We start from the raw sequence: 26897 nt of genomic DNA on the forward strand, positions 1-26897 counted from the left end.
ACTCCTGTGTTGAAGTCTAATGCACATTGTGATGGTATCTGGAGGAGGGGGCTTTGGGAGGTATTAGGCCATGAGACTAGAGCACTCACGAACAGGATTATGCCCTTGTAAGAGGAGGCCAGAGAGCTAGCTTGCCCTCTTTCCACCATGTAAGGATGTAAGAAGTAGGCTTTCAGCAATTTAGAAGAGAGCCCTCACTGGAACCCAGACAGGGAAGCACCCTGATTTTGGATTTTCAGCCTCCAGGGCTGTGACAAATGTTTGTTATCTAAGCTACCCAGTCCATGGTAACTTGCAAGTGTGGCTCAAACTGACTGAGACACTCATGTATATTTCTGTCTTGCTATCCTTAGACATATAAAGAGATACTACTTTGAGGAATTGGTTGGAATATCTTATAAATAAAAGGCTGCCAAATCACAATGAAGAAACCCATTTATAACCTACAAATAAGTGAATTCCAAATGAATTAAAGAGTTTGATGTTGCTGATTTTCTCAATAGCTCACATGTAAGTGTTTAGGAATTTAAAGATTTATTTATTTTAAGAGAAAGAGAGAAAGATACAGAGAGCATGAGCAGGGGAGGGGTTGGGGGGGAGAGAGAATCCTCGAGCAGACTCGCACTTAGCGCAGAGCCTGACATGGGGCTTGATTCCAGGACCCCATAGATCTTGATCCGAGCCGAAATCAAGACTTGGCCACTCAACCGACCGAGCCACCCAGGCGCCCCATAACTGTTTAGGAATTTGATGAACACGTTCTCTGGGAAATGGTGAAAAGTATTCTAAAGAAAGAAAATGAAGCAAACAAGCAAAAAAAAGCCATGAAAATTGGATGAATTTATTATGTATCTGCAGTAAAAAAAAAAAAAAAAAATACTTTTATAAAACCCAGGGAATCAACATTTACTTTGAAACACCTTAAAATAGCTTTAATATATAAAAACAGATGATACTTCCCACATCCGGGACCTCAGTGTAGCTTAGCACATGGGCTTCTCACTAGCACCTGAGAAGCCTGGGATGGCAGAAGGGGACATGAAAGGGCATCGCTCAGAAAAGTCATTCCTGACCTGTGAACAGCATTTGGATCTAAGGAAAACAGGCATCTTGAGCAAAACTAAGTGAAAGATTACTGAAATTGTTTCCTTGACTATTTTTTCTTCTCATCATCACCTATTAGTGCAACAAATTATTATTATTTTTTTTAAGATTTTATTTATTCATTTGACAGACACAGCGAGAGAGGGAACACAAGCAGGATGAGGGGCAGAGGGAGAAGCAGGCTTCCTGCCGAGCAGGGAGCCCGATGCAGGGCTCGATCCCAGGACCCTGGGATCATGACCTGAGCTGAAGGCAGTCGCTTGACCGACTGAGCCACCCAGGCGCCCCTAGTGCAACAAATTATTAAACCAAACCGCAATGCTGACAAAATCACTTTAGCTTCAAATCACATGAAGTGATTGTTTAACACCACTTTCAAGGATTCATTTCTGTCAATACTAGTGCTTTGGAATAATTATCATGTACTTATGTAAAAACTTAATTGTGTTTGCCAAATTTATTTACGGTCATCCTAAAAAAAATTGCTATTATTTCTGACATTAACTTTGTTTTGTTCTGTTTTTTTCTAAAATGCACTGCTATCTTCTTATTATCCAAATACTATGGGTATGTATCATCAGTGTCTTTTTCCAAGCCATAAATGATGAAAGAGTAAAATCCATAGAGATACTGGGAAAATAAGATCAGCAGGAAGGAAGGGCTGCAGGCTACTGGATTTGGAAGCATAAACATTACATGAGCACACCCATGACTGAGCAATGTGCAGCCACACCTGGAGGCTGACTCTTAGACTCCATTCCCAAGCCAATAATGAAAACACGCTTCCTAAGCCAAAATGTAAAGATTCGATCACCTAACATTAGCTTTGATGTCAGAGACCTTTTCAGCAAACTAGCAAAAATAACTTAGATTCACTTTACCTAAGTAAGATTATACTGTCAAACAAATCAATATATTTTGCTAGATGTTACAGATCTCTGTTGTCATGGATAGTACCTATTTCACAATAAGCTGGTTTACTAAATAAATAAGTTCCACAGAAAATAAACTCATGAAAAACAATCATTATATAGGTAAGACATGCACAATTATCTACATAACTGAATTTCTGGCCCATATATATCATTAATATAATTTTTTCTAACTTTTAAAGGGTAATGAGGGGCGCCCGGGTGGCACAGTTAAGCAGAGGACCCTTGGTTTCGGCTCAGGTCATGATCTCAGGGTCGTGAGATCAAGCCCTGAGTCAAGTCCCATGACAGACTCTGAACTCAGCAGGGAGTCTGCTTGAGATTCTCTCTCATTCTCCCTCTCCCTCTGCCCTCCTGCTCATGCATGCTCTCTCTAAAATAAATAAATCTTTTTTAAAAATTAAAAAAAAAAGGCTAATGAATTCAACAGTAATATATAGAGGAGGAGGAGGAGGATTCTCGGATGATGGTAGACTAGGAAGCACCAGGAATGTCTCCCCACCTAGATGACAATTACACTGGCAGGATTTCTCTGATTACTAGTTTAGAACTCCAGTCCAGTCCAGCTTAAAAATTTCAGGGGAAAAGATGGATGGTAAACTGCGATCAATTTGGTCAATTTCAGCTCTTAGTCCAGTGGCAGCTACTCATCCCTGCATCCCCAGCCAGCGGCAAGAAGCTGTGCATGTGTTCCTGAAGCAGCTTACACACAGCCTGTGGAAGCCAGGGTGGGCAGAAAAAGGACCTGTCTTCCAAATACTGGGGATCTGTGCTATGATACCCAATTCCTGTTCTGATCACAGAGGTTCAGGAAAAAAGGTGGGTACCCATTGCAGCTGCACCTCCTCCCACTGTTGTGAGCCCCACTCCCTCTGCCTGAAGTGACTTCCAGGGCATTTAAAGGGTCAGTTCCCCCATTTTCCTTCATTTTTTGCTTTTTTCCCCTTTCAGAAGCCAGACATTAAAGACTAAGACATTCAAAAATGGCTGCATTTATGAGGAAAATTGGAGAGTGAACACACATGCACAGGGAAATGCTCAGAAAATACCTGGGAAGACCTTACATTTATACCTCAGGCTGATCACTGGTAAGAGACAGCCCCCAACATGCCAAAACAACAACAACAACAACAACAACAAAAGAGTAAACCTTGAGGAAGGAGGAGAATCTGATTTCCAGAGTGACCACATTATTAGATTCAAATGTCCAGTGTTCAACAACAACAACATAAATCACAAATCATATATAGAAACAGAAACAGAAAAGTATGGCCTTCTCAAGGAAAAAAGATTAGCAAAATATGACCATGAAAAAGACTTACTGGTAGATATAGTAGACAAAAACATTAAAACAACCCTCTCTTAAAGATGCTCAAAAAACTCAGGGTGCCTGGGTGGCTCAGTCCATTAAGTATCTGCCTTCAGCTCAGGTCATGATCCCAGGGTCCTGGGATCGAGCCCCAGGTCAGGCTCCTTGCTTAGTAGGGAGCCTGCTTCTCCCTCTCCCTCTGCCTGCCATTCTCCCTCCTCGTGCACTCTACCTCTTACTCGCTCTCTCTCTGTCAAATAAATAAATAAAATCTCAAAAAAATGCTCAAAAAAACTAAAGAAAGATATGGAAAAAGTCAAGAAAACAATATGTAAACAAAATGAAAATAGAGATTAAAAACCTAGACGGAAAAAAAGAAAAAAAAACCTAGAAGGAAATTAAAAAATTCTAGAGCTAAACAGTACAATAACTGAAATGAAAAACTCACTAGAAGGCTTCAAAGGCAGATTTGAGCAGGCAGAAGAATCAGCAACTTGAAGACAAGACAAGAAAAATTCTCGAGTATAAAGAACAAAGTTTGAAGAAAGACGAACAGAGCCTAAGGGTCCTGTGGGATACCAGAAAGCCAAGCAATGTACACATCATGGGAATCCCAGAAAGAGAGAGAGAGAGAAGGGGGTAGAGAAAATATTTGAATAACGGCTGAGAACTTCCCAAATTTGATGACAGGTATGAATATAAACATTCAAGAAGCTTGGGGCATCTGGGTGGTGCAGTTGGTTAACCAGCCAACTCCCAGTTTCGGCTCAGGTCATGATCTCAGGTTCTTGAGATCAAGCCCTGTGTCAGGCTCTATGCTCAGCATGCAGTCTGCTTCAGATTCTCTCTTCCTCTGCCACTTCCATTCATGCTCTCCCTCCTCTCTTTCATATATAAATAAATAAATGTTAAAAAAAAACCCTCAACAGTGGCTGCACCAGCTTGCATTCCCACCAACAGTGGCTCAATGGACTCAAGTCACATGAACTCAAAGACCCACACCAAGATACATTACTTTCAAAAGCCAAAGATAAAATCTTGAAAGTATCAAGAGAGAAGCAAACCATCACATACAAGGGATTCTCAACAGATTGTCAGATTTTCATCAGAAACTATGGAGTCCAGAGGTAGTAGGCTGATATACTCAGTGTTAAAAGGAAGAAAAGAAACCAAAATAAGCAGTCAACCAAGAATCCTAACAACAAAACTAGATTAAGACATTCAAACTGGAAATTAAGAGATTCCCGGATAAACGAAAGCTGAGGCAGTCTGTGACCACCAGACCTGCCCTACAGGCAGCAGTCTTGCAAGGTTGAAATGAAAGGGCACTGGACAGTACCAGGAAGCCACATGAATAAATAAGGGCCTCAGTAAAGGTAAACACATGAGCCATTATAAAAGCCAGTATTATTTTACCTTTGGTTTCATACCCACATTTTGTTTTCTACATAATTTAAGAAACTAATACATTTAAAATAATTACTGGTTTATGGTTTATGGTTCGGGGCACAGAATGTATAAAGATGTGATTCTGTGACAGCAACACTTGCACCTAGGGAACCACTGATCTTCTTCCTGTCTCTGTACTTTTGCCTTTACCAGAAATTTCCAATAAAGTTATAGATTATATAGTCTTCTTGAACTGGTTTGTCTCTCTGATCGTGACTTACTCTTCAGATTTTTGCATGGTGATGCATGTACCAGTACTTCTTTCTATTTTACTGCTAAATAGTATTCCATTATATGGATATAGCACAATTATTTATCCACTTACCACTTAATGTACATTTTACTTGGTGTGTGTTAGTGGAGCACTGTGATTTTAATTTGTATTTCCCCTGACAACGCTGAAAAACTTCTTCATGAATTTGTCACATTCATATAACTTCTTTAATAAAGATCTTCTATTTTTTTATTAGGGTGTCTGGCTTATTTCTGAGTTTTAAAAATTATTTATACATTACAGACTCAAGCCCCTTATATATATATTTATATATATATATATATATATATCTCTGAATACATTCTGCCATTTGCTATACTGTTTCATAATTTTCTCAGTGGTATCTTTTGAAGAGCAAAAGTTTGCCATGTTTTAAATTCTGTAATGAAAATTTAAAATATGCTTCTAAAGACTAGGGAATAAAAGATATTTGCAACGTAATACTACAATTAAAAAAACAGAATTCAAACTATATTCTCAGTATGACTCTATGTAAGGTTTATATACGCTACATGTATGTATCTCTATAAATATACACACACACATATACTTAGAAGGGAATACATCAAAATGCGAAAAAGTGCTTACTGAAGAGTTTGTGGGATTACAGGTAATTTTTATTCTTTTCCTTTTTAAACCTTTTTCAGATTCTTCCCAGTGGCAAGTCAGCACTCTCTGAAAATGACCTGAATACATTTCTTAAAGATCAAACCAGTTCATCATCAGCTACACTCAGGACTTCAGAAATGATCAAGGTCAAAAAAAATCTGAAGGTGATCAAGATATGAATACTATATTTATCAAAAGAAAAAATACAAGGTATGATTCTCGTTTTAAAACAAAAGCTAGACACATGCACCTCCGAAACATCCCTGTCCCAACAGAGTTTGATGGAAACAAACTATAATAACGATGGAAGGTTCTTTCTACTGCTCAATTCAGTAGCCACAAGCCACCGTACGGCAATGGCTGGTGGCACTGAACATGCCTGAGAAACTGAAATTTCAATTAAAGTAAGCATACATGGCCAGTGGCTACCACACTGGTCAGCACAACTTTAGGGGGAAAAACCAACCAGATTCATGTCTTTACTGCCCATTCTCCTCCTCCTTCCAGTCATTCAGTAATGTACTGATATTCTATAATCTCTCATCTCTCCCTAAACATCTATCAAATCATAGCTTAAAAAAGATCATACATTATTCCACTAATGGGTATTTACCCAAGGGAAATGAAAACACTACTTCAAAAAGATATATGAACCCCTATACTTACGGCAGCATTATTTACAATGACCATTTCCTTCATTTATATACACAGAGAGATGGGCAGGGGGAGGGAGAGAGGGAGAGAGGGAGTATTACTTGGCCATAAAAAAGAATGAGATCTTGCCATCTGCAATAACATGCATGGACCTAGAAGGGATTATGCTAAGTAAAATAAGTCAGACAAAGCAAGGCGAATACCACTGATTTCTCTTATGTGTGGATTCTAAAAACCAAAACAAATAGCAGAAACAGACCCATATATAGAGAGAACCGATGACTGCCAGAGGGAAGGGGTTTGAGGAGGGGCGGAGGGGCAAAATGGGCGAAGGGGAGGACGAGGTACAGGTTTCCAGTTATGGAATGGGAAAGTCCGCATGAATGGTACAGCATATGAATTATAGTCAGTGGTACTCTAATAGTGTTATATGATGACGGATGGTTACTATGTTTATGGTGAGCATCACATAAAGTGAAGAGCTGTCTGTCAAATCACTACGTTATACACTGGAAACTAACGTAACACTGTGTGTCAGCTATACTTCAATAAAAAAAAAAGTGGGAAAAAAAACTCATACATTAAGCTTCCTATACATTCTCTTGAGAATGAGAACAAATGAAGAGTACCAATTACTCCAAGATTTTCTGAGTAAAACCAGTTAGCCATTAAGATATAGCCCAAACCCTATTTACTTTTCCTCTACCTAATTCTTCAAGGGTAATCTGAGTTTCTGATCAGAGCTGCTCAGTCACCTGCCATCTTTTTTCTTTTTATCTTTGTTCTTCCTCTTGTGGAAAAGCAAAAAGAATGGAAAAGAAGTTGAAGTGACACAATTTTATCAACAACATCACTCTAGCAAGTAATAAATAGACTGTACTTGCTAAAGCAGGATTACGCTAGCAAAAACACAGACATATATAGTAAGTTATCCTGTCATTTAGAGGTATTAATGTCATGCTGACTTTGTTTCCGCTTGCCCTGGTATAAAGCATGTTTTTTCTTTCACTTACATTACTAGGAAGCTAAAAAGTATACTTAGGGCTCACAAATAACTAACTTAACCTGGTGTTAATTCCTTCTGGTATCTTATGAGTTTATATAAAACTCATATATATAGGTATATATATATATATTTTAACTGCTCAGAGTCAATCCTAATTTTTTGTACTCTAACACTTTTTAAAACTTTGTTCAAGATTAACAAAGTTATAAAACAGAATACAAATTGCTTAAACAGATATTCCATGAGGTTTCAGAATATCTTCTTACCTCTAATAATGTCCAAGTTAAAGGGGCCAAGATCCTTTTTATCTGAATTAAAAAAAAATCATTTGAAAAAATAGAAACAATATCATTTTTAAACAGTGTGATTGTATTATGCTTCTCCAAACACAAGATTCAAAATTAAGATCAGTCACATCTTTTATTAGCTATTTCCTATTCTGATTAGGTTATCAGTGTTTTTCCTCTCATTTATGCTGTTTTAAATGATCTAACATACCTTGCATTTCCATGTTCTTGAAAATGTTGTGCTCTTAACTGGAATGCCACGAACAATGATGATGCTATTGCCAATAATTGGTTTCTCTCACTCTCTGTTAACTTGTGTCCTAAGGGAAATCAATCAATCAATCACATACATCATGTTAGTACCCAGTGCTTTTATCTTATAGAACTATTAGTCAGGCAAATCAATATTTTATCAAACATCTATTATGGAACTAGTATCGTCCTAGGCACTGGGCATGCAGTGGGGAGGAGAGGGAGCAAGACTGCTCAAATAAGACAAAAAAAATCCAAGAGGGATCTATCAACTAGTTTTGGAAATTCGGTAATAGACCCCTCAATGGGCTGATTAAATCACACTCTTATAGGCTTTGAGAAGTTCCTGATTGTCTGCAACACTTAAGTAGTGATGAAAACATCTCATATGATCCCATAATTACCCTATATGAGGATTACAAAAATTTGGTCTCAGTCTTCTCAAAACATAGTCTGTAAGAGCAATTCTCGGTTCCGCCGCCCTCTTTCTCTTCAACGAGGTGGCGGAGCAGTTTGGTGGCGGCAGCCTTGCGGATTCGCGCCAGCAGACGCAGAGATGCAGATCTTTGTGAAGACCCTCACAGGCAAGACCATCACCCTGAGGTCGAGCCCAGTGACACCACTGAGAATGTCAAAGCCAAAATCCAAGACCAGGAGGGCATCCCGCCTGACCAGCAGTGTCTGACTTTTGAGGGCAAACAGCTAGAAGATGGCTGTACTCTGTCAGACTATAATATCCAGAAAGAGTCCACCCTGCACTTGGTGCACTTGGTGCTTCGCCTCTGCATCATCGAGCCTTCCCTCTGCCAGCTGACCCCAGAAATACAACTGCGACAAGATGATCTGCCGCCAAGTGTTATGCTCGCCTGCACCCCCGTGCTGTCAACTGCCGCAAGAAGAAGTGCAGACACACCAACAACCTGCGCCCCAAAAAGGTCAAATAAGGCCCCTCCACTGGCTCTTCCTTTGCCGCAGGGCGGCCTCCTGCCCGAGCTCCAAGGCCCAATAAAGTTTCCCTTTCACTGATTGGAGCAGTAAAAAAAAAAAAAAAAGAGCAATTTCCAAAGTGTAGCCTGGAGACTACTGGGAGTCCCCAAGAGCCTCTGGGGGCCCGTAAGGTCAAAACTACTTTCATAATCGAGCCCAAGTCAGGCATGGAGCCTGCTTAGGATTCTCCCTCTGCCCCTGCCCCTCCAACCCTCCCACGCTTGCATGCACATGCATGCACATGCTCTCTAAAAAAACAAACAAACAAAAAGTGACGATCTACTCCAACCTCCATGCAGTACAAATGTCTCTTCTACAGTACTGTTTGACAGATGGTTATCTAGGATCTATAAAACTCCAACACTTACAAACTGAAAACTCTTCCAAAGATTTCTAAATCATTTGACTGTTACTTCTCATACTGAGTCAGACTGTTTGTGACTTCCACCCAACTTTTCCAATCTGAAGTAACACCAAATAATTATATTCTTCTAATTCTCTTCTTTCTTACACTTGTACATTACCAATCTTGAAGGATATAGACTGCAATTAGACACCCTGCCCACCATAACTAATCTTATGATAATGGGTTCTAGCATGAGGCTACTCCTGATTTCAAATCAGAGGGGCCTTGATTCCTGTTGTCCTCCTATGGCCTGATGCCCATGACATGTCTACCCTGGCTCTAACTTTGGACTCCTTCTGAATGTTAACGTTCTTCAATACTATGCCCTCTGGTTTTTACCTTGCTGAAATCTCTGGCCCAGCTGGTCCTGATGTCTGGTAATACATGTTCCAAATGTTGTTCTAACTAGATTAGACTCAAATCCGGCCTACCCCTTTGGACCCGAAAGCTGGTCCAAGGCAGAAAGGGGCCCTGACTGAATCTTGGGTTTGAGATGAAGATCAGAGTGATCAATATATGGTATGCTCTACCAACTACAAAACTAACCCTTCTGTGCTAGACACAGTCAACAAATAAATACAAATCAGTGCCTAGAGCTCAACTGGGCCAAACTGATGACAGCTGCCTTATTCCTTATTAATACATCTCCAATTCTCCAGGCTAACCACCTACAGTTCCTTCAAAGTTCTTTACACAAGATATATTTCTCATACCATCTCTAATAAGAATATGATTTTCATCATCATAATCACTTTCTTTTGCACACACAAAAAAATGGAAGGATAGTTTATTTTAGTTCTTTTCTAACAACAGTAACATTTACAAATTGTGAAATAACAGACATTAAAATGTAAAGGGCTTTGTCTAGTATCAGAACCATGCGGAGGTAGTCTGTGACTAGGGGTTATATAATCATACTGTGGCTCAATATTATATGCTTATAGCATATAATAGCATATATTAAAAAACTTATTTTAGTTTTTAAAAAATATATCTGCTATTTTTATAGGTTCCAAGGTATAATATACAGTAATTTTTTAAAATTACAAAAAGTCCAAATGTGAAATTTCAACAAGTAATTTGCAATTGACATATGAAATCTAAAAAAAAATCCACGTTTTAGCCATTTAATGGACACTGACCACACAATAATAATTTAAAAAGAAAACTAATTTTTTTTTCACAACAGCTTTCAATTTCAAGTTTATGGACCAATTAAAATTTTTTAAAAATGCTAAATTAGGGCTAAGCATTTTGCAAGAGACACAACATTTTACATAACACTATCATATCATTAGTTTTTTTTTTTTTTTAAAGATTTTATTTATTTATTTGACAGAGAGAGAGACAGCGAGAGAGGGAACACAAGCGGGGGAGTGGGAGAGGGAGAAGCAGGCTCCCCGCAGAGCAGGGAGCCCGATGTGGGACTCAATCCCAGAACCCTGGGATCATGACCTGAGCCGAAGGCAGTCGCTTAACCGACTGAGCCACCCAGGCGCCCCATTAGTTTTCATTAGAAATCTTTTTGAGGGACTCTTGGGTGGCTCAGTCGGTTAAGCACTGGACTCCTGATTTCGGCTCAGGTCGTGATCTCAGAGTCCTGAGATCAAGCTCCATGCTGGGCAGAGACTGCTTAGGATTCTCTCCCTCTCCCTCTCCTGCTGCCCTGCCCAGCCCTCCTACCCCCATTCACGTGCATATGCACTCTCTCAAAAAAAAAAAAAAAAAAATCTTTTTAGATCACTTCAGGGGTGCCTGGATACGCATCTGCCTTCAGCTCAGGTCATGATCTCAGAGTTCTGGACTCGAGCCCTGTGTTGGCCTCCCTGCTCAGCAGGGAGTCTGCTTCTCCCTCTCCTTCTGCCCCGCCCCCACGCTCATTCTCGCTATCTAATAAATAAATAAAATCTTTTTAAAAAGATCACTTCAATCCCTAGGTAGTAACTAGACTCCTCAATTTTATTCCAATTGTTTTTGTGTTTTATGTCTTATAATTAGTCTTTATCTGGGATTCATTTTTGTATTTGACATAATTTAAGGGGCTAAGATTTCATAAAAAGTAAGAGGCAAAATTCCCACATATACTAATTTCTGTTTATGAGCTCCCTATTCCATTACACTGACATATTTATTCATTTTTCTGTTTTCTGTTTTCAAGTACTTCCATTCTCACACTTTACATCATATTGTTTAGAGAGGCTCAGCAATAAATTTTAATACACAAAAGGCCAATTTTTATCATTTTTCATAATTTTCTTGGCTATTTTCAGAAATTTATGAATACATATAAACTTTTTAATCACTTAAGGTAGTGGACCTTGTGAATCTAACTGACGGTACATAAAATCTGTGTATCAGTTTGGGAAAGATTGGCACTCCTATCCTTTTGAGCCCCCAAACAATAACTGCTATGTTTTTCCATCTCTTCGCGTCTTACTTCTTTATCCTCGACAAGATTTTACAGTTTACAGAATCATATAGGTTCTATGTCTTCCCTATTAAATTTCTCCCCACCATTTTACAAGATACTACAGTTAATATGAACAGGGTTGGCTTTTTTCCATTTTCATTTCAAGCTGGCTCTTACTAACAAAAAGAAGAGACACTAACTTTGCATGCTTACCTTGTTGAATTCAGCCACCTTGCCAAATGTGCTTTTAGTAAGCCTAGAAATTTTTAGTAGTATCTTCTGGGTTTTCTAGGGACAAAATTATAAATAGAAGAAGAGAAAATGTTTTCTTTTTAAAATATTTAAATGAGCTTTTTTTCTTTTTTTGGACTTTTTGATCCTCTAAAACAATGATTGATAATAATGGTCCTTTTATAGAATTCATTTGTTCCTGACTTTAAGGGAAATTTTCATAGCATTTCCTTTAAAATTATGTTTGTTATTCATTTTCAGTAAGTAGGTTTTTAATCAAATTTAGTTTAATTTTATTTTATTTCTGATTTCAGAGTGTTTTAATTAGAAAAGGCAACTGAATTTTTACAAACACCTGTTTAGCATTTTTTTTTTTTTTCTGGTAAGCCATCAGTTTTTATGTTTTTCTAATTGCAATGGATACCATTAACAAGCTTAGGGTTTTTTTTTAGCTTTGAGGTACCACTTGCATACAAAATGGGCTCATTTAAGTGTGCAATTCAAGAGATATGACAAATGGGTATGTCCATATAAAACATCACAACCGTCTATTTCGAATTTTCCACTACTCCAAAATGCTCCCTTGCATCTCTCCAATCAAGACCTCTACCCTGCTTTCCCTCCCTGGCCTCAAGCAACTAAATTCTTTTCTGATTTCATATAAATGGAACCAGATAGTACTCTTCTGTGTCTGTCTTCTTTTGCACATAATATTTTTGAGATTCACCAGTGTTTCTGAACGAATCAGCAGCTTCTAACATTTGAACGTTAGGAAGTATTCTTTGGCATGAATATACTGCAATTTGTGTAGCCACACACTCCCTGAGGGCTTTCAAAGTAAGTGGGAAGGTGTGATTTGGTTCTAAAAATGAACTCTGGCTACTGAGTGAAGATGAACTGGAAAGTGCAAAGGTGGGAGAAAGGAGGTCCGTGAGAAGGCTGTTCAGAGTCCAGGCAAGACGGCAGCAGCTCAGGCTGGGGTGGTGTGCTAGTCTGGCACCGAATGGAGACATGCCTGCATTCAATTCCCAGCTTTACCTGCACAAGCGACGGCAAGTGCACGGCACTAAGGTTTGTGAGCAGGTCCACATCTGGGAAAACCTGCAGTCTCGATGAGGGGGTTGAGAACACCTGCTGCCTGTTATCTCCCAGCAATGAAACCCCCACAAGGGCAGCAAGTCTTTTGCTGACTGAGGAATCCTAAGCACCTAGAACTTTGGGATGTAGATAAAGTGTATTTAAATACTTCTGGATTCTTCCTATCCCTTTGTCAAGTGTGAAGGTAAACAAGAGAACGCTGCAACCTGACATTTGTTTTTCACCTCTGCCAACCCTGATTGAGAAGATTCACAAGCATGATCCTGGGAGTCTGGGGGGCCGGAATAGTGAGGTGGCAGAAACCCCGAGAACCTCCAGGCACACAGGACAGACACGGCCTCACACTTCAGTGGCAGATGTGCTCAACAGCAGCAAGTCACTTCCACCTCAAAGTTCGAGCCCTAGCCTGAGAGGAGTTCTAGGAGTTTCTCAAATCCATCTTTTGAAACCTTCAGAAGCATTACAGCTTGATATCTCTGCTGCACTCTCTGGCGAAGACAGGCTGGAAAAAGGTACAGCTCTTAATTTAAAAACCCTTAGTCTTTTTGAAACAGTTTTCAGTATCCCAAGACCCTAGACCACTACCTTTAACCTAACAGATTCAGTAAATATGAAAGAAAGGAGAAAAACTTCCTCCTCACAATCAGTCCTCACCGTCGTAGCCTTTGTGGGGATTGGGGTGTATGTTTGGGGGGGGATTTCAAACAAAAGCCCCAAACCCCAAATAATGTTTAGGTTCTCCCACCGTTACTCATTAAGTTGGTGGTTACTACATGGAGGTCACATCACAGAGTAGCACCCACCAGGTCTGTGATACACCTCTGTAAACCTTGTGCTATTATCACCCCCATGTGCATGACCCAGTTTTTAAGAAGCCTGATCTGAGTCTCTTAAGTGGCTTTAGTTCTGTCATCTATTTTTAACAGTCATCTGGTGCCTCCCTTCCAATCTAGTGCTGCCTTAAATGATGCTGACAGATACCTGATCCTGAGCCATGCCTGTTCTCTCTTCGTGGGATGTGGCTTTGCTGATCATCTGCTTCATGTGTAGGCTTCATGTGTTGGGGGATCTGTAGGTAATCTCTCTATGGCCAGTTAGGTTTCTCAGAGAAGAATATTCTACCACTGTGACTGTGAGTACCTGCCTGACTGCCTGCCAGTACTTTGGGAACCAAGTGGGGAATGACGTTTGGGAGAGGGGGCATCACCACATTCAGTATGTCCACACTCACTCAATCCTCTGTCCTCTGGTGTAGAGGGCATCTTATTCTCTCTGGAGAAAAATCTCAAAGCTTTTTCCAGATGGGAGAAGAACCACCCTCCTCTAAAGAGTAAGGGAGGGAATATAGAGAAATTCTTCCAGAGATTTTAGACCAGTAGTCTTACTTACAGGAATTTCCCAAGCTATCTGAACCTAACAGTGGCTAAGACTCCTGTAGGGTTCCATGGTGACAATGAGCTATTTCCCAGTTTTTCACGTTGTCAGCTTTGGATTCAACTTTCTTAAGTTGCTAAGTCAGTTAAGAATCATCTTTTGGCTCTTCATTTTCCAGAATGCTACCTCTTCTTTTTGTCCTCATGGACTTGCGTCTTTAAAAGACTAAATTCAGAGGCGCCTGGGTGGCTCAGTTGGTTAAGCGACTGCCTTCGGCTCAGGTCATGATCCTGGAGTCCCGGGATCGAGTCCCGCATCGGGCTCCCTGCTCAGCAAGGAGCCTGCTTCTCCCTCTAACCCTCCCCCCTCTCATGTACTCTCTCTCTCCCATTCTTGCTCTCTCAAATAAATAAATAAATCTTTAAAAAAAAAAAAAAGACTAAATTCAGGGGTGCCTGGTTGGCTCAGTCAATGGAGCTTGTGACTCCTAATCTTAGGGTCATGAGTTCGAGTCCCACATTGGGTGGGGAGCCTACTTTAAATAAATAATAAAAATAATAAATAATAAAAGCAAGTCAAAGGTTGGGAAAAAAATATTTTAAGATTTTATTTATTTTTGAAAGAGAGAGAGAGCATGAGTGGTGGGAGCAGAGAGAGAAGCAGACTCCCCCCACTGAGCAGGGAGTCCATTTCGGGACTCGATCCCAGGCCTGAGCTGAAGGTAAACACTTAACCGACTGAGCCACCCAGGCGCCCTTTATTTTTTAAATTTTATTTATTTGTCAGAGAGAGAGTGACCACAAGCAGGGGGAGCAGCAGGCAGAGGGAGAAACAGGCTCCCCACTGAGCAGGGAGCCCAATGCAGGGCTCGATCCCAGGACTCTGGGATCATGACCTGAGCCAAAGGCAGACACTTAAGCACTGAGCCACGCAGGCATCCCAAAATGTGTATATTTAACCTGTCATCTTTACCTCAAATTGGTTAAAGCACTTTTTTCAGTTATTTCCTCAAAAAAGGTATATATAATGATATATTTCTGAATCTTTATTCTAAAATCTCTTTCCATAATTGAGAAGCAAAGGATATGTTAGTTGGGTATAGTACTCTTGGGTCAAGTTCTTTCTAATGAAGTAGATATCTTAAGATTTTCTCATTTCCAGTATATGGTGTCTGAAGATGATTCTCTGCATATGACTTGGTGTTTCTTTTTTCTTTCTAGAAGCTTTAAAAATGTTTTGTTCTTGATATGCCTACAAGAGCTACTTTTTATCATTAATCTTGTCTGAAACTCGCGAATCTTTCCAATGACACTTCAAGGTTTTCTTAAGAACAGTGAAAAGAAAAAAAAAAAAACCCGATTATTACTTTTAAAATTAACCTTCATTTATCCATTTTCTCTTCATGAACTATTATGTACATACAAAATCTCTCGGGTCTTCCTTCTACATCTCTGCTTTCCCGCCTTATTTCCTTCACTTTACCTTTTTACTACATATTTTGAGAAACTTCCATTTATTCCTTAGGGTCACTAATTTGGTTCTTAGAAGTGGCCATCCTGCCTTTCACTTTGCTGAAACACTTCTAAAAATCAGTTCTTAGTTCATTAAAGTCTTTCTCCTCTAATTTAATGTCCTTAATTAAATTTTCTTACTATTTTTCAGTAAGCTCAGTCATTTGACTCTCATATGAGTTCTAAAACACCTCCCATCCTCGGGGATTCCTTGAGGTCTTCCACCTTAGATGGTAATCCTTTTCCTTTGTACTCATGGCTCTGTTTGCTCTCAATAGTCATGTCAAAGGATTAGGCACCAGTTTGCTGGTAAATGATTAACAACCAACTTGGGTATGAAGAGAAGAGAAACACACCAGTATGCAGAATTTGCAGTTTCTTTACTGTAAGTACTTTCTCCAAGGCTGATTTCCAACAATCAGCATCTCATCAGAGATGAGCAGCAGTGCCCCAGAAGAGTCCTTGGAGAGGAGCTCCAATGGTCTAAACACTGCCTCATCCTTGAGGTCAACCTTGATTCCCTTGATCAGAATTGGTTACTTTTTTTTCTGGGCTCCAGACATCTTGCCTCTATCTTCACTTAGCACTTATTTTGTCCTGTAGTGTAGTTAGTTCTTTACATATTTATTTCTCTTGTGATATAAGCTCCTAAGTGCAAGGAAAATACATTATTTGTTTTTCAATTTCTTCGAGAGCCTACAGCAATTATTCGTTGAGTGACTTTAATGACTCAAAGGCAACACAGGAGTCCAAGTATCAAAGTACCACTATCACCAGCTAGACCCCAAGACATGATCTTTACTGCCCACCTGTTTGTGCTCACCAACCTCTGGCCCAAATTTTTCCTTACACTCTTCTTTCTAGTTTCTCTCTTAACTCAGACAAAAGACTCTACAGGCATAAAATCCTGTGATGGAAACCGAAACTAGCCCTCAAGCAATAACGACTGCCTAAAGAGTTCCAGCTGGCCAGACCACCCAGACCAGTTTGAAATCAACCCCGGACTCAAACCTGAGCAGATGGACAATGGAATGACAGTTATCCTTACTTTTTTGTACTAAAATCTCCACCAAAGGAAGAACACAAGCCTCGTTTACGTAATATACAATGTATGTACAGGCATGTTTCCTTATGGCACATGCGTGACCTTATGCCCATCTTTACATACTATGACAAGGCTCCCTATTTAAATATTCATCCTAACCCTAAATAATAGGAACCCATGCACCCATGCTCAGAGAGTCACAGCTTTGGAAGTTACTCCCCGTGATCTCCTTATTTGCTGCAAATAAAGTATCCTTTGCGTGACAACTCCACCTGATGTGGTTTCTATCTGTGACTCACCAAGGAGCAAACTCACATTGATTTGGTTACACCACTTTTAAAGGTATAGAAATAAGTGACTACATTTAATGGTAAAGAGAGAAGTGTAATTAATGGTATATTACTTGTGTTGAATCAAATTTTTACTAAAGATATGCAACTTTCCAGAAGAGAAAAGTTAATTCTGATCATTTCCTTTGATGCAGCAAGAGGTTAAACTGTAGCAAGGCAGCAGAGAAAGGAGTCCAAAGTGCTCATTACAGGCCAATTGAAATGATAGTTCTTAAAATATCTTCTTCCTCATTTTCCCTTTATTCCAAAATCAAAATATTATCTTCCCCATTTTTCATTTATTTTTCAGAATCAAGGAACAATAGCATTTCAACATCAGAATCTAGTAAGTATATATGAAGAACACATTCCTGTGTAGCCTATGTTTTAGTTTTAAGCACAGTCATTCCAAAGGTCAATCTTAGAACCTTTAGTAACACTGCCCTAGTCTACAAATAAATTCGGGATAATAAACATACATAATAGAAAATTTTAATGCAGTCATAAAAACAGGCACTTGCCTGTGAACAGTGCCTAGGATAGTTGGACAGATGGGAAGCAGACGGGTAATCCCAAAGGGGCAAAATGACCCGGCCTCAAACATATGGAGAAGATCCTGGATTAACTTCAGTGGCCACTTCCTGCTGTCTCTTTCAGGCACATATATCAAACAATCAAAGATGATACAGTTTAATATATCAAATACCTGCTCTAGGGAAAAACAGGGAGGGAGAAAGAGTGATAGGAAGAACAAGAGACAGTAGCCATTCAGAGAAGAACAGACATGAAAATAATATGAGGGAAGACAGTAAGAGGTCCACATTAAGAATGGCAAAGCTAGGTGTGTATTTTTGGAGTGCTTATAGGCATTCTAAAACAATATATAGCATACTCTAAAAACCTGTATGATTTATTATTTTGAATCCTACCAGAACTGAACGAGTACTGAAACAGGGGGAGGTGGAAACTCTATGTTCAATTACTGGCCATTTATTGTATTTTATATTATATACTTTATTATATTACTGGCCATTTAGCCTTATCACGCTCTCTGAGCTTTTGTTTCCTCACATGTAAAATAAAGGCTGAGATTAAATAATCGTCCTTCTAACAACTTATAACAATTTTTAAAACTGTTCCTATTTTATATGAGCATTAAGAGAATTAGACTGTCCATGCTGATAATGCCCTATCAAAACAGAAATGTAATATATTAAGTTTACCCTGGAAAATGGCAATGTTAGGTTTTTAAGTAAATTTCTGAGTTCTCCTGAGAACGTGGAACACTGGGGCGCCTGTTCTGTAAAATCTAAACTAAGAAATTGCTTTGTAAATGTATTCAAAAGCCCAATACATGGAGTTGACCTGAATCTATACACAGCCCCTCATATGACTGAGTCATCTTACACACTAAAATACTCTAAATGGATCTAAAGAACCCTTGCCATTTGTGAGAGAAAAATCTCATCCTCACATATCCCCAAATTCATCAGAAACATATGCAGATACTTCTGGCTTTTACTGGAATAACATTTCCATTAAGTCACATGGAAGTCCTATTGGTTTATCTCACATATTAACCACGTTTTTTTGTTGTTGTTGTTGTTGTTTTAATTTTTTTTTTAAAGATGTTATTTATTTGAGAGAGAGAGAATGAGAGAGAGAAAGAGAGAGAGAGCACATGAGGGGGGGAGGGAAGAGGGAGAAGCACACTCCCCGCTGAGCAGGGAGCCCGATGCGGGACTCGATCCCGGGACTCCAGGATCATGACCTGAGCCGAAAGCAGTCGCTCAACCAACTGAGCCACCCAGGCACCCCTTAACCACGTTTTTAATGCTCACTAATGGGTTTTCTCGTTCTCTCACTTGAGCAATTTTTCTACCACTGGAAACACTCACAGGTAACTTCAGAGTGCTAAATTTCACATTCCCCTCATTACTTTATTAAAAGCTTCATTTTATGGATAAAAACAATCTTCTTAAACATCTTCATTTTCATTAGTAGGAATAGCATGTGGTATTCTGAAATTTTTAGTGCTAATTTTCATAAAGTTTTAATCATTAGAGTTCCTGCATATACCCATATAATGTAGCAGCAGGGAATACAAATTTGAATTGGCTTTCAGAAACCAGAAGATCAGGTAGGCTAATGCTCTGTCTACATGTTTTACTTCAACACTGGACTCATACCACATTCCACATAGTTGAATTCCTCACTCAACAAAATGATGGATTATTGCACATTCATGAGTCACTCATGAATACTCAAAATCACGAATGTCAATAGTCTAGGATACTCTATGTTAATAAATCTAGTACAGTATGGGCTAAAGGCCTTAATTTCAAAATAGAAAAATTATACATTAAAATAAAGTATAAAAGTAATAAATTTAATACAGTAAAATACTTCACTGCATACAAACCTTTAAAGCCATCAGGATACACATCAGAAAGAAATTTAGTGTTGATGTCTCCTTCTATAAAGCGTGAGTTGATTATCACCTCTCGGAGTAATGCAATATTATGTGTAACTCCTAAAAAAAAAAAAAAGAAAAGAAAAGAAAAAGATATCAGATTGAATTAGAGAACGAGTCAGTTAGAAATCTCTTACTATCCAGAGAATCTGTGTCTTATGACCATGCAAGAACCAGACAAGATTATTCATCTCCTCGACTTCAAGTAATAACAAAAAATGTCTGAAGCTATATGGTAGCAATAAAACACCAAATGGAAACCTAAGAAGCTTATGCTGCCTAGTCAGTTCAATAGGGAAATTAATGTCTTTTCAGTAAATGGTACTGCAACAACTAGATACCCATTTGGGAAAAAAGAAAAACCCTAACTCAGACCCATACACAAAAATTAACCCACACTGGATCACAAATCAAATGTAAAACCTAAAACTATAAGACTTACAGAAAATACAGGAGAAAATTCTGATTATCTTGAGGTAGGCAACAGATTCTTGGGTAGTACACGAAAACCGTGAGCCACAAAAAAAGTGTACTTTATCAAAATTTAAAAGTCTGCTTCAAAGGATACAGTTAAGCAAATGAAATGGCAAGCTGAGAGAAAATGTTCACAACATATGTATCAGACAAAAAAATATGCATCTGGAATATATAAAGAATGCTTAAAACACAGTAAGATGACAGAGCAAAAAATGGGCAAAGGATCTGAACAGACATTTCACAAAAGAAGATATACAAATGAGAAGTTGCTGCACATCACTATCATCAAAGAAATACAACGAGATGCCCCCAAACACCAAATTAAAGTGGCTAAAGGTTAAAAGACAGAAACAGCACGTCAGTGGGGATGTGGGAGAACGGAAGTGTCACACCCCACGGTTGGGATATAAATGGCACAATCCCTTGGAACTGCTTGGTAGGTTCTTAGAAAGTTAAACATATACTCACACATACGACTCAGACAAGTCACTCCTAAATATTTGCCCAAGTTAAATAAAAACACATATCTATACAAACAGTTATACACAAAAGTTATTAGCTTTATTTGCCATAGTCAAAACTGGAAACAATCTAAATGTCAATCAATAGATGAATGAATTAGCAAAATGTGATTTGTCCATTCAATGGAATTCTATTTAGCAATAAAAAGAAATGAATTACTAAAATACACAAGGATGAATCTCAAAATAATTACACTGAATTTAACAAGACTACTGTAGGAGTCCATTAACATAAATTTCAGAAAAGTCTCAACAACATACAGTGATAGAAAGCAGATCACCTGGTTGCACTGGGACAGGGATAGAAAGGTGGTAGACTGCAAAGGCAATGAGGAAACTTTTGGAGGTGACGGAAAGATAGATACAATAGCAATATACGTTTAAAAGATAGTATCTTGACTGTGGTGATAGCTTCACAGATGGACACATATGTCAAAACTCATGCAACTGAATACTCTAAATATGAGAAGTTCATTTTATGTCAAGTATACTTCAATCAGTAGAAGAGGAGGAGAAAGAAAGAAAAAGAGAAAGAAAGAAGGGGAAGGTAAGGGAGAAAAGCTTGTGATCCAATAGGAAACTCAGAAACACTGAGCCTAATACACAAGGACTCCTACAAAGTTAAAATAGGTAACTGCCGGGCACCTGGGTGGCTCAGTTGGTTAAGCGACTGCCTTCAGCTCAGGTCATGATCCTGGAGTCCCAGGATCGAGTCCCTCAGCAGGCTCCCTGCTCAGCAGGGAGTCTGCTTCTCCCTCTGACCCTCCCACCTCTCATGTGCTCTCTCTCTCCTTCTCTCTCAAATAAATAAAAATCTTAAAAAAAAAAAAAAAATAGGTAACTGCCACAAGAAGGATTCGAACAGTATTGGGTGAGTTCTGTGAGACAGAAGGACTTTAGGAAGAGAGTATTTGATCTTGGTCACGCATATCACAAAGATGTAAAGAGGACTAAAAGGGAGGATGAGAGCATGTCAAATCCAAGGGAAGCAGGAATTCGATCAGGCTTCCGCAAGAGGAGAAGGACTAGAGCATGACAGTGCTGCATTAATGTGAGGTTTACTAATTCCTTCCAATTTCCTCATCCCACTTCCTCATCTATACCATTCTGCTGCATAACAAACCCAGAAAGCCTGATTCTGATCTTGCTTCAGTCTTACAGAGTGCTCACTTTCACAAAAATTATTCCCAAGTAAGCAAAGAATCAGACCCTCAGGCTCAAGCACCAGATCTACCCCTCACCTTGGGGAAGCGATTTTGCCTCTCAAAGATTTAGTCTGTCATCTGTAAAATGGTGATCCCAACAGAACCTATTTTGCATTATCATCATGAGGTAACGCTTAAGGCAATGCCAGGCACTCAGGAAGGTGCATTAATGTTGTGCTCACTGTGATCCTTCCACAAGAGAACGGATGCAGAGCAGAAGACAGCGCACACCTAATACACATCAGACAGCAGTTGTGCTCCATCAGGAGTCTCCGCACTAACCTCTCTCCCTAACTTCCAGCTTCACATCCTGCACGAGTCCCGTTCCTCCGAGTTTACAACTCTTTCTATCCACAAGACACAGCCATCCTAATAGGCAGCAGTCAGCAAACTCAGCCTGCAAATCCGACTGCCCCCTATTCTTGTAAATCAAGTGTTTCTGGAATACAGCTGTGTTTACATCCGATGTATGTGCTACAAAGACTGTGTGACCCACGAAGTCGAAGTGGTTAACTCTCTAGTCCTTCCCAGAAAAGGTTGCTCCCATTTGCTGTAAGGTTTTCAGCAATGCTGACACTCTGAGCGAATTAATCGCTACCTATCAACATTGACTCTACACCTACTGCTCATGTGCAATTAGACATCACAGGAAAGAAAGTAAGAGCCAACATTGCATATGACAGTATGGCACCTGCTTTGGGGGAACTTTCAGGAACCAGTCACAGAATAAGAAAATTACAAGGAGAAAGGAGATTTAAAAATAAGAACATCGTGGGGCGCCTGGGTGGCTCAGTCGTTAAGCGTCTGCCTTCGGCTCGGGTCACGATCCCGGGGTCCTGGGATCGAGTCCCCACATCGGGCTCCCTGCTCGGCGGGAAGCCTGCTTCTCCCTCTCCCACTCCCCCTGCTTGTGTTCCTGCTCTCGCTGTCTCTCTGTCAAATAAATAAATAAAATCTTAAAAAAAAATAAAAATAAAATAAAAAAATAAGAACATCGTGATCCAGAGAGACTGAATCATTTATCTAAAGTTTAGTAAAATAGAAATTACAATTAGCAATATATGTTTAAAAAATATGGCAACCTGTGGGTTTCCCCTAAAATGTGCTTTTCATTTTTCCTTAAATGTTCTGCCTTAGCAGAATGAAAGACCCCACAGACACAGACTCTACCTATATGTCTTACAGCTGGACCTGACAAACTAATTCCTAGACGAGGGGCTGGAAGGTAGAGCAACGCATCCAACTCCGGCCTCACTTACTTGCAAAGAATTGCTTGGGCTTCCTTTCCTCCCTCTTCCTATGGGCTTCTTGATATGGCAGGAACTCAGCTCTGGAAATGAAGGTGTAGCAGAGCAACACGACAGGGGTGTGGAGGGGGAAGGGGTGTATCTCCTGGAATGACCACAGGACACAAACTTGCCCCATCAGCATAGACCAGCCAGACAGTTAAATGAGAAGTAAATAATTTTCAGGGAACCTGAGTGGCTTAAGCATCCGACTCTCAACCACCCGAGTGGTTAAGCATCTGAGTCTTAATTTCAGCTCAGGTCATGATCTCAGGGTTTTGAGACTGAGCCCCATGTTGGGCTCTGTGCTGGGAGTGGAACCTGCTTGAGATTCTCTCTCCCTCTCTCTCCGCCCCTCCCCCTCAAGCCCCCTTCTTAAAAAAAAAAAAATTAGTAAATAATTTTCTATCTTATTTATACCACTGTATTTAAGAATCTTTGTTACAGCAGGTTATCCTGTACTCTAATGTATACATATGGGGGAGAAGGGCATACCTTTCAATATGATTTCCCATCTCTGAGCCAACCAACTTAATACATCCACCTAGGCATTGCTCTAGGCATCTCTGCATATTAGACCATGCTACCTAGCAACCCTGTGCGAAACTCTGAGCATCTCTATTCCTGACTCAGAAGATACCAGGTGACTAAAACTTTTATAAAAACCAATTTTCAATCTATTCAAACTATCTCAAAACATTTAGAGAAAGTTCCAAATTAAAATATTAATGCTATTCCTTTAGCTAAACTTCCATGGAAGAAGTTATCACCTATAGACAATGACCTAGTAAATATCATTCATAGGACATGCCCTGGACAAAGGCACAGTTAACCCAATCTTGCTCTGTGGGTAATGACTAGAAGGGCTGTTGTAATTATGCCTATTTCTATGAGGAAAGTATTGGAAGGTATAAGAACCTTCTGATGACACAAATATACCTAACAAATCATTGCAAAAATGTGACATCTGCCTATATTATAGGTGATATTTGGGTAGATGAAAATGAAGAGCAATTGAAAGCAACATGCTAGGAGTGCTTAGAAAGACAAACTCAGTAAGTGGGAAATTAAAATAAAAGACTCCTTTTATTAAAAGAGGTCAGGCTACAAAAGAGAACGGAATCCCTTTGCTGTATGTTTTACAAACAGACAAAACTAAAGCACTTTTGAAGAAGAAAAGGGTATGGCTCGCCAGAGAAATTTCTATGCATAGGTGACAAGAGATGTAGCATTCCAGGGAGAGGAAAATAGTGGAGACTTAAGGCAAATCTTCCTGGCTGGAAGAAGAAATAGAGAAAGAAAGATGGGTAATATCAGGGAGAAACTTAAAATATTTAAGAATTCTCACTGTTGCTGGGGCGTCTGCGTGGCTCCAGTCAGTGGAGGGTAGGACTCTCAGTTTCAGTTTAGGTCACAATCTCAGGGTCCTGGGATCAAGCCCCGCAGAGGCTCCACACTCAGGGCTCTGAGTCTGCATGGGATTCTCTCCCTCTCACTCCCCTTCCCTCTCTACTCCTTCCCCTGGTCTCATGTGTGCACACGAGTGCTTGCACTCTCTCTCTAAAATAAATAAATAAAATCTTTTAAAAAATATATTCTTACTGTTGTCAAAAGCAAATGGATACCACCAGGTATTTCTGTGGAGAGAAATGAAAGAAGGACACCATGGCCAAAGAGCATGAGCAAAGGAGAGAGTGGTGAACGTGAAAAGTCCAACAGGGGCGTTCAGGTCTGACAGCCATGCAAAGATTTTACTTCTCCTTGAGGGCAACCAGAATGGGTGACGCAGGGCAGGTACGACTAGGTTTGTGCTCCAGGAATCATGCTGGCTACTACTGGGAAGGGGACTGGGGAGAGGGGGGAGTGAAGATGGAAAAAACCATTAGCTGACAACTGCGGAGACTTGCTGAAAAATGGCAAGGCCTCTGACCACAGCGAGGGTGTGGGCAATACAGACAGAGAAAGCAGCTGGGCTTGAAAGAGATTTTGGCAGGCATGGTGACTTAGTGGATGTCAAGAATGGGGGAGATGGGGGCGTCGGTAGAACATGCGGCTCCCAATTTCAGAGTTCTAAGTTCAAGCCCCATGTTGGGTGTATAGATTGCTTAAAAATAAAATCTTGTATTTAAAAAAAAAAAAAAAAAAGAATGGGGAAGATAAGTCCCTTCTGGCTCTGGCACACTACATGACAGAAGCCACCACTTCATGAAAAGAAACAGGTTGAAAGGAAAACATCTGATCCACTGTGGACAAGTTAAACTGGAGAAACCTGGGAGAGGAGACTGATGGTGTCCGAGGAGTTAAAGTTGAGAAGAGCAGGCCAATTAGAACGCAGATCCACCCAGAACATACAAAGCATGGAGGCAGACGTCCACATGGAGGAATTCAGAACGGGAAACAGAGAAACGCAAGACAAAGCCAGCAGTATGTAACTCATTCCTATATAATAACTGAAGTTTTAGAAAAAATAAGATACTAAAGAAGAAGCTGAAAAGGATGAAAATTAGAAGATCAAGGTGCAGCTGGATTTTATTTCCAAAAAAAGTGTTCTTATGTGCAAATTAATATTTCAGAATGTTTCCATTTGTAAGTTCACGTATAAATAAATAACTTAGAAAGGCAATCTAACTTTCAGGATTTTTGTCCTTCAGTTAAATAAAAATAATACTGTTTTAGACTTTTATATTTCGTATTTAACTTGACTGGCTCTCCCGTTACAGCCTAGTGATAGTATAAATTTTCCTGCTCTCCTGTGAGCCTGAGACTGTCTTCAGGAAACTCTAACACAGATTTCAGAAATAATAATCATCTGAACAAAAATAAGATTGTTTTCTGACACTCAGTGACCAATTTGTGACTGAGGACATCAAAAAATTAAAATGTATGCAGTTTTACAGGATAAATGATATGTTATACTTTTATTCTACATTCAAAGTTGAAAAAGTAAGCAATTTTAGAAAACGTAAGTCAAAGGAATTATAAGCAAATATTAATTTACATTTTGGATATCAAAGAGCAGAGCCATTCAAGCACACAAATGAAGCCTGGACTTTCAAAAATCTTTCTACTTGAATAGTAAATAGAGCATGAAAACAGACTTTTATCTTGCTAAAAGACGTTTCAGGAATAAAATTACTACACAAATGCAGTTTCTCTTTAAATGTTCTCTGAATAAAATATTACAATCCACTCATTATCTGATTCTCTTTCCGAAGGGCTAGAAGATAAAACAGTAGCTAATGGCAGACAACCCAAATCTAGGGGCCTCACTGACTCCAAAGACTACTGTACATTAATTAGTTCTAAAGCCAAGTGGGGGAATAATCAAAAAAAACTATTTGCTTTTCCTAAAAGCTCAAAAGACCAGATAGATGGAAAAAATCATGGAACTGTTAAGAGAGATCCTACACATCTGAAAGTTATCATTTTGTACGGAGTTTACTTTCTTTCCAAGTCCCAGGAAAGACAATGTTCTTTCAACTGATCCTTGTTCAAACACGAAGTCGGTTGTAGAGGTACTCTGAGATGTAGTTTATAACTTGAACGATATTATTAATCATATACTCATAAAAATTATGGCTCTGAGTTTTAGACAGGGAATTGAAAATGACCTCTATCAAAGTTCACGGGGTCCCATCTGTATGGGAAGTCACGACCAGGCCACAGAG

General features: G+C 39.4%; 1 protein-coding gene and 1 pseudogene across 3 annotated transcripts in view; one reads left to right on the top strand and one right to left on the bottom strand.

The window, feature by feature from the left end:
• Positions 1-26897, bottom strand: part of PCCA (propionyl-CoA carboxylase subunit alpha) — a 402470-nt gene that overhangs the window by 173283 nt on the left and 202290 nt on the right. For all 3 annotated transcript variants that reach the window (XM_035003107.1, XM_035003106.1, XM_035003108.1), the window contains 2 exons: positions 19690-19800; positions 7836-7944 (listed from right to left, as the gene is read on the bottom strand). In XM_035003107.1, the coding sequence (XP_034858998.1) occupies positions 7836-7944; positions 19690-19800 (220 nt within the window). The remainder of the gene's footprint in view (positions 1-7835; positions 7945-19689; positions 19801-26897) is intronic.
• Positions 8427-8820, top strand: LOC118009265 (annotated as a pseudogene).

The sequence above is a fragment of the Mirounga leonina genome, unplaced genomic scaffold (genome assembly GCF_011800145.1).
Source record: "Mirounga leonina isolate KUSES-001 unplaced genomic scaffold, KU_Mleo_1.0 Mir_127, whole genome shotgun sequence".
NCBI lineage: Eukaryota > Metazoa > Chordata > Mammalia > Carnivora > Phocidae > Mirounga > Mirounga leonina.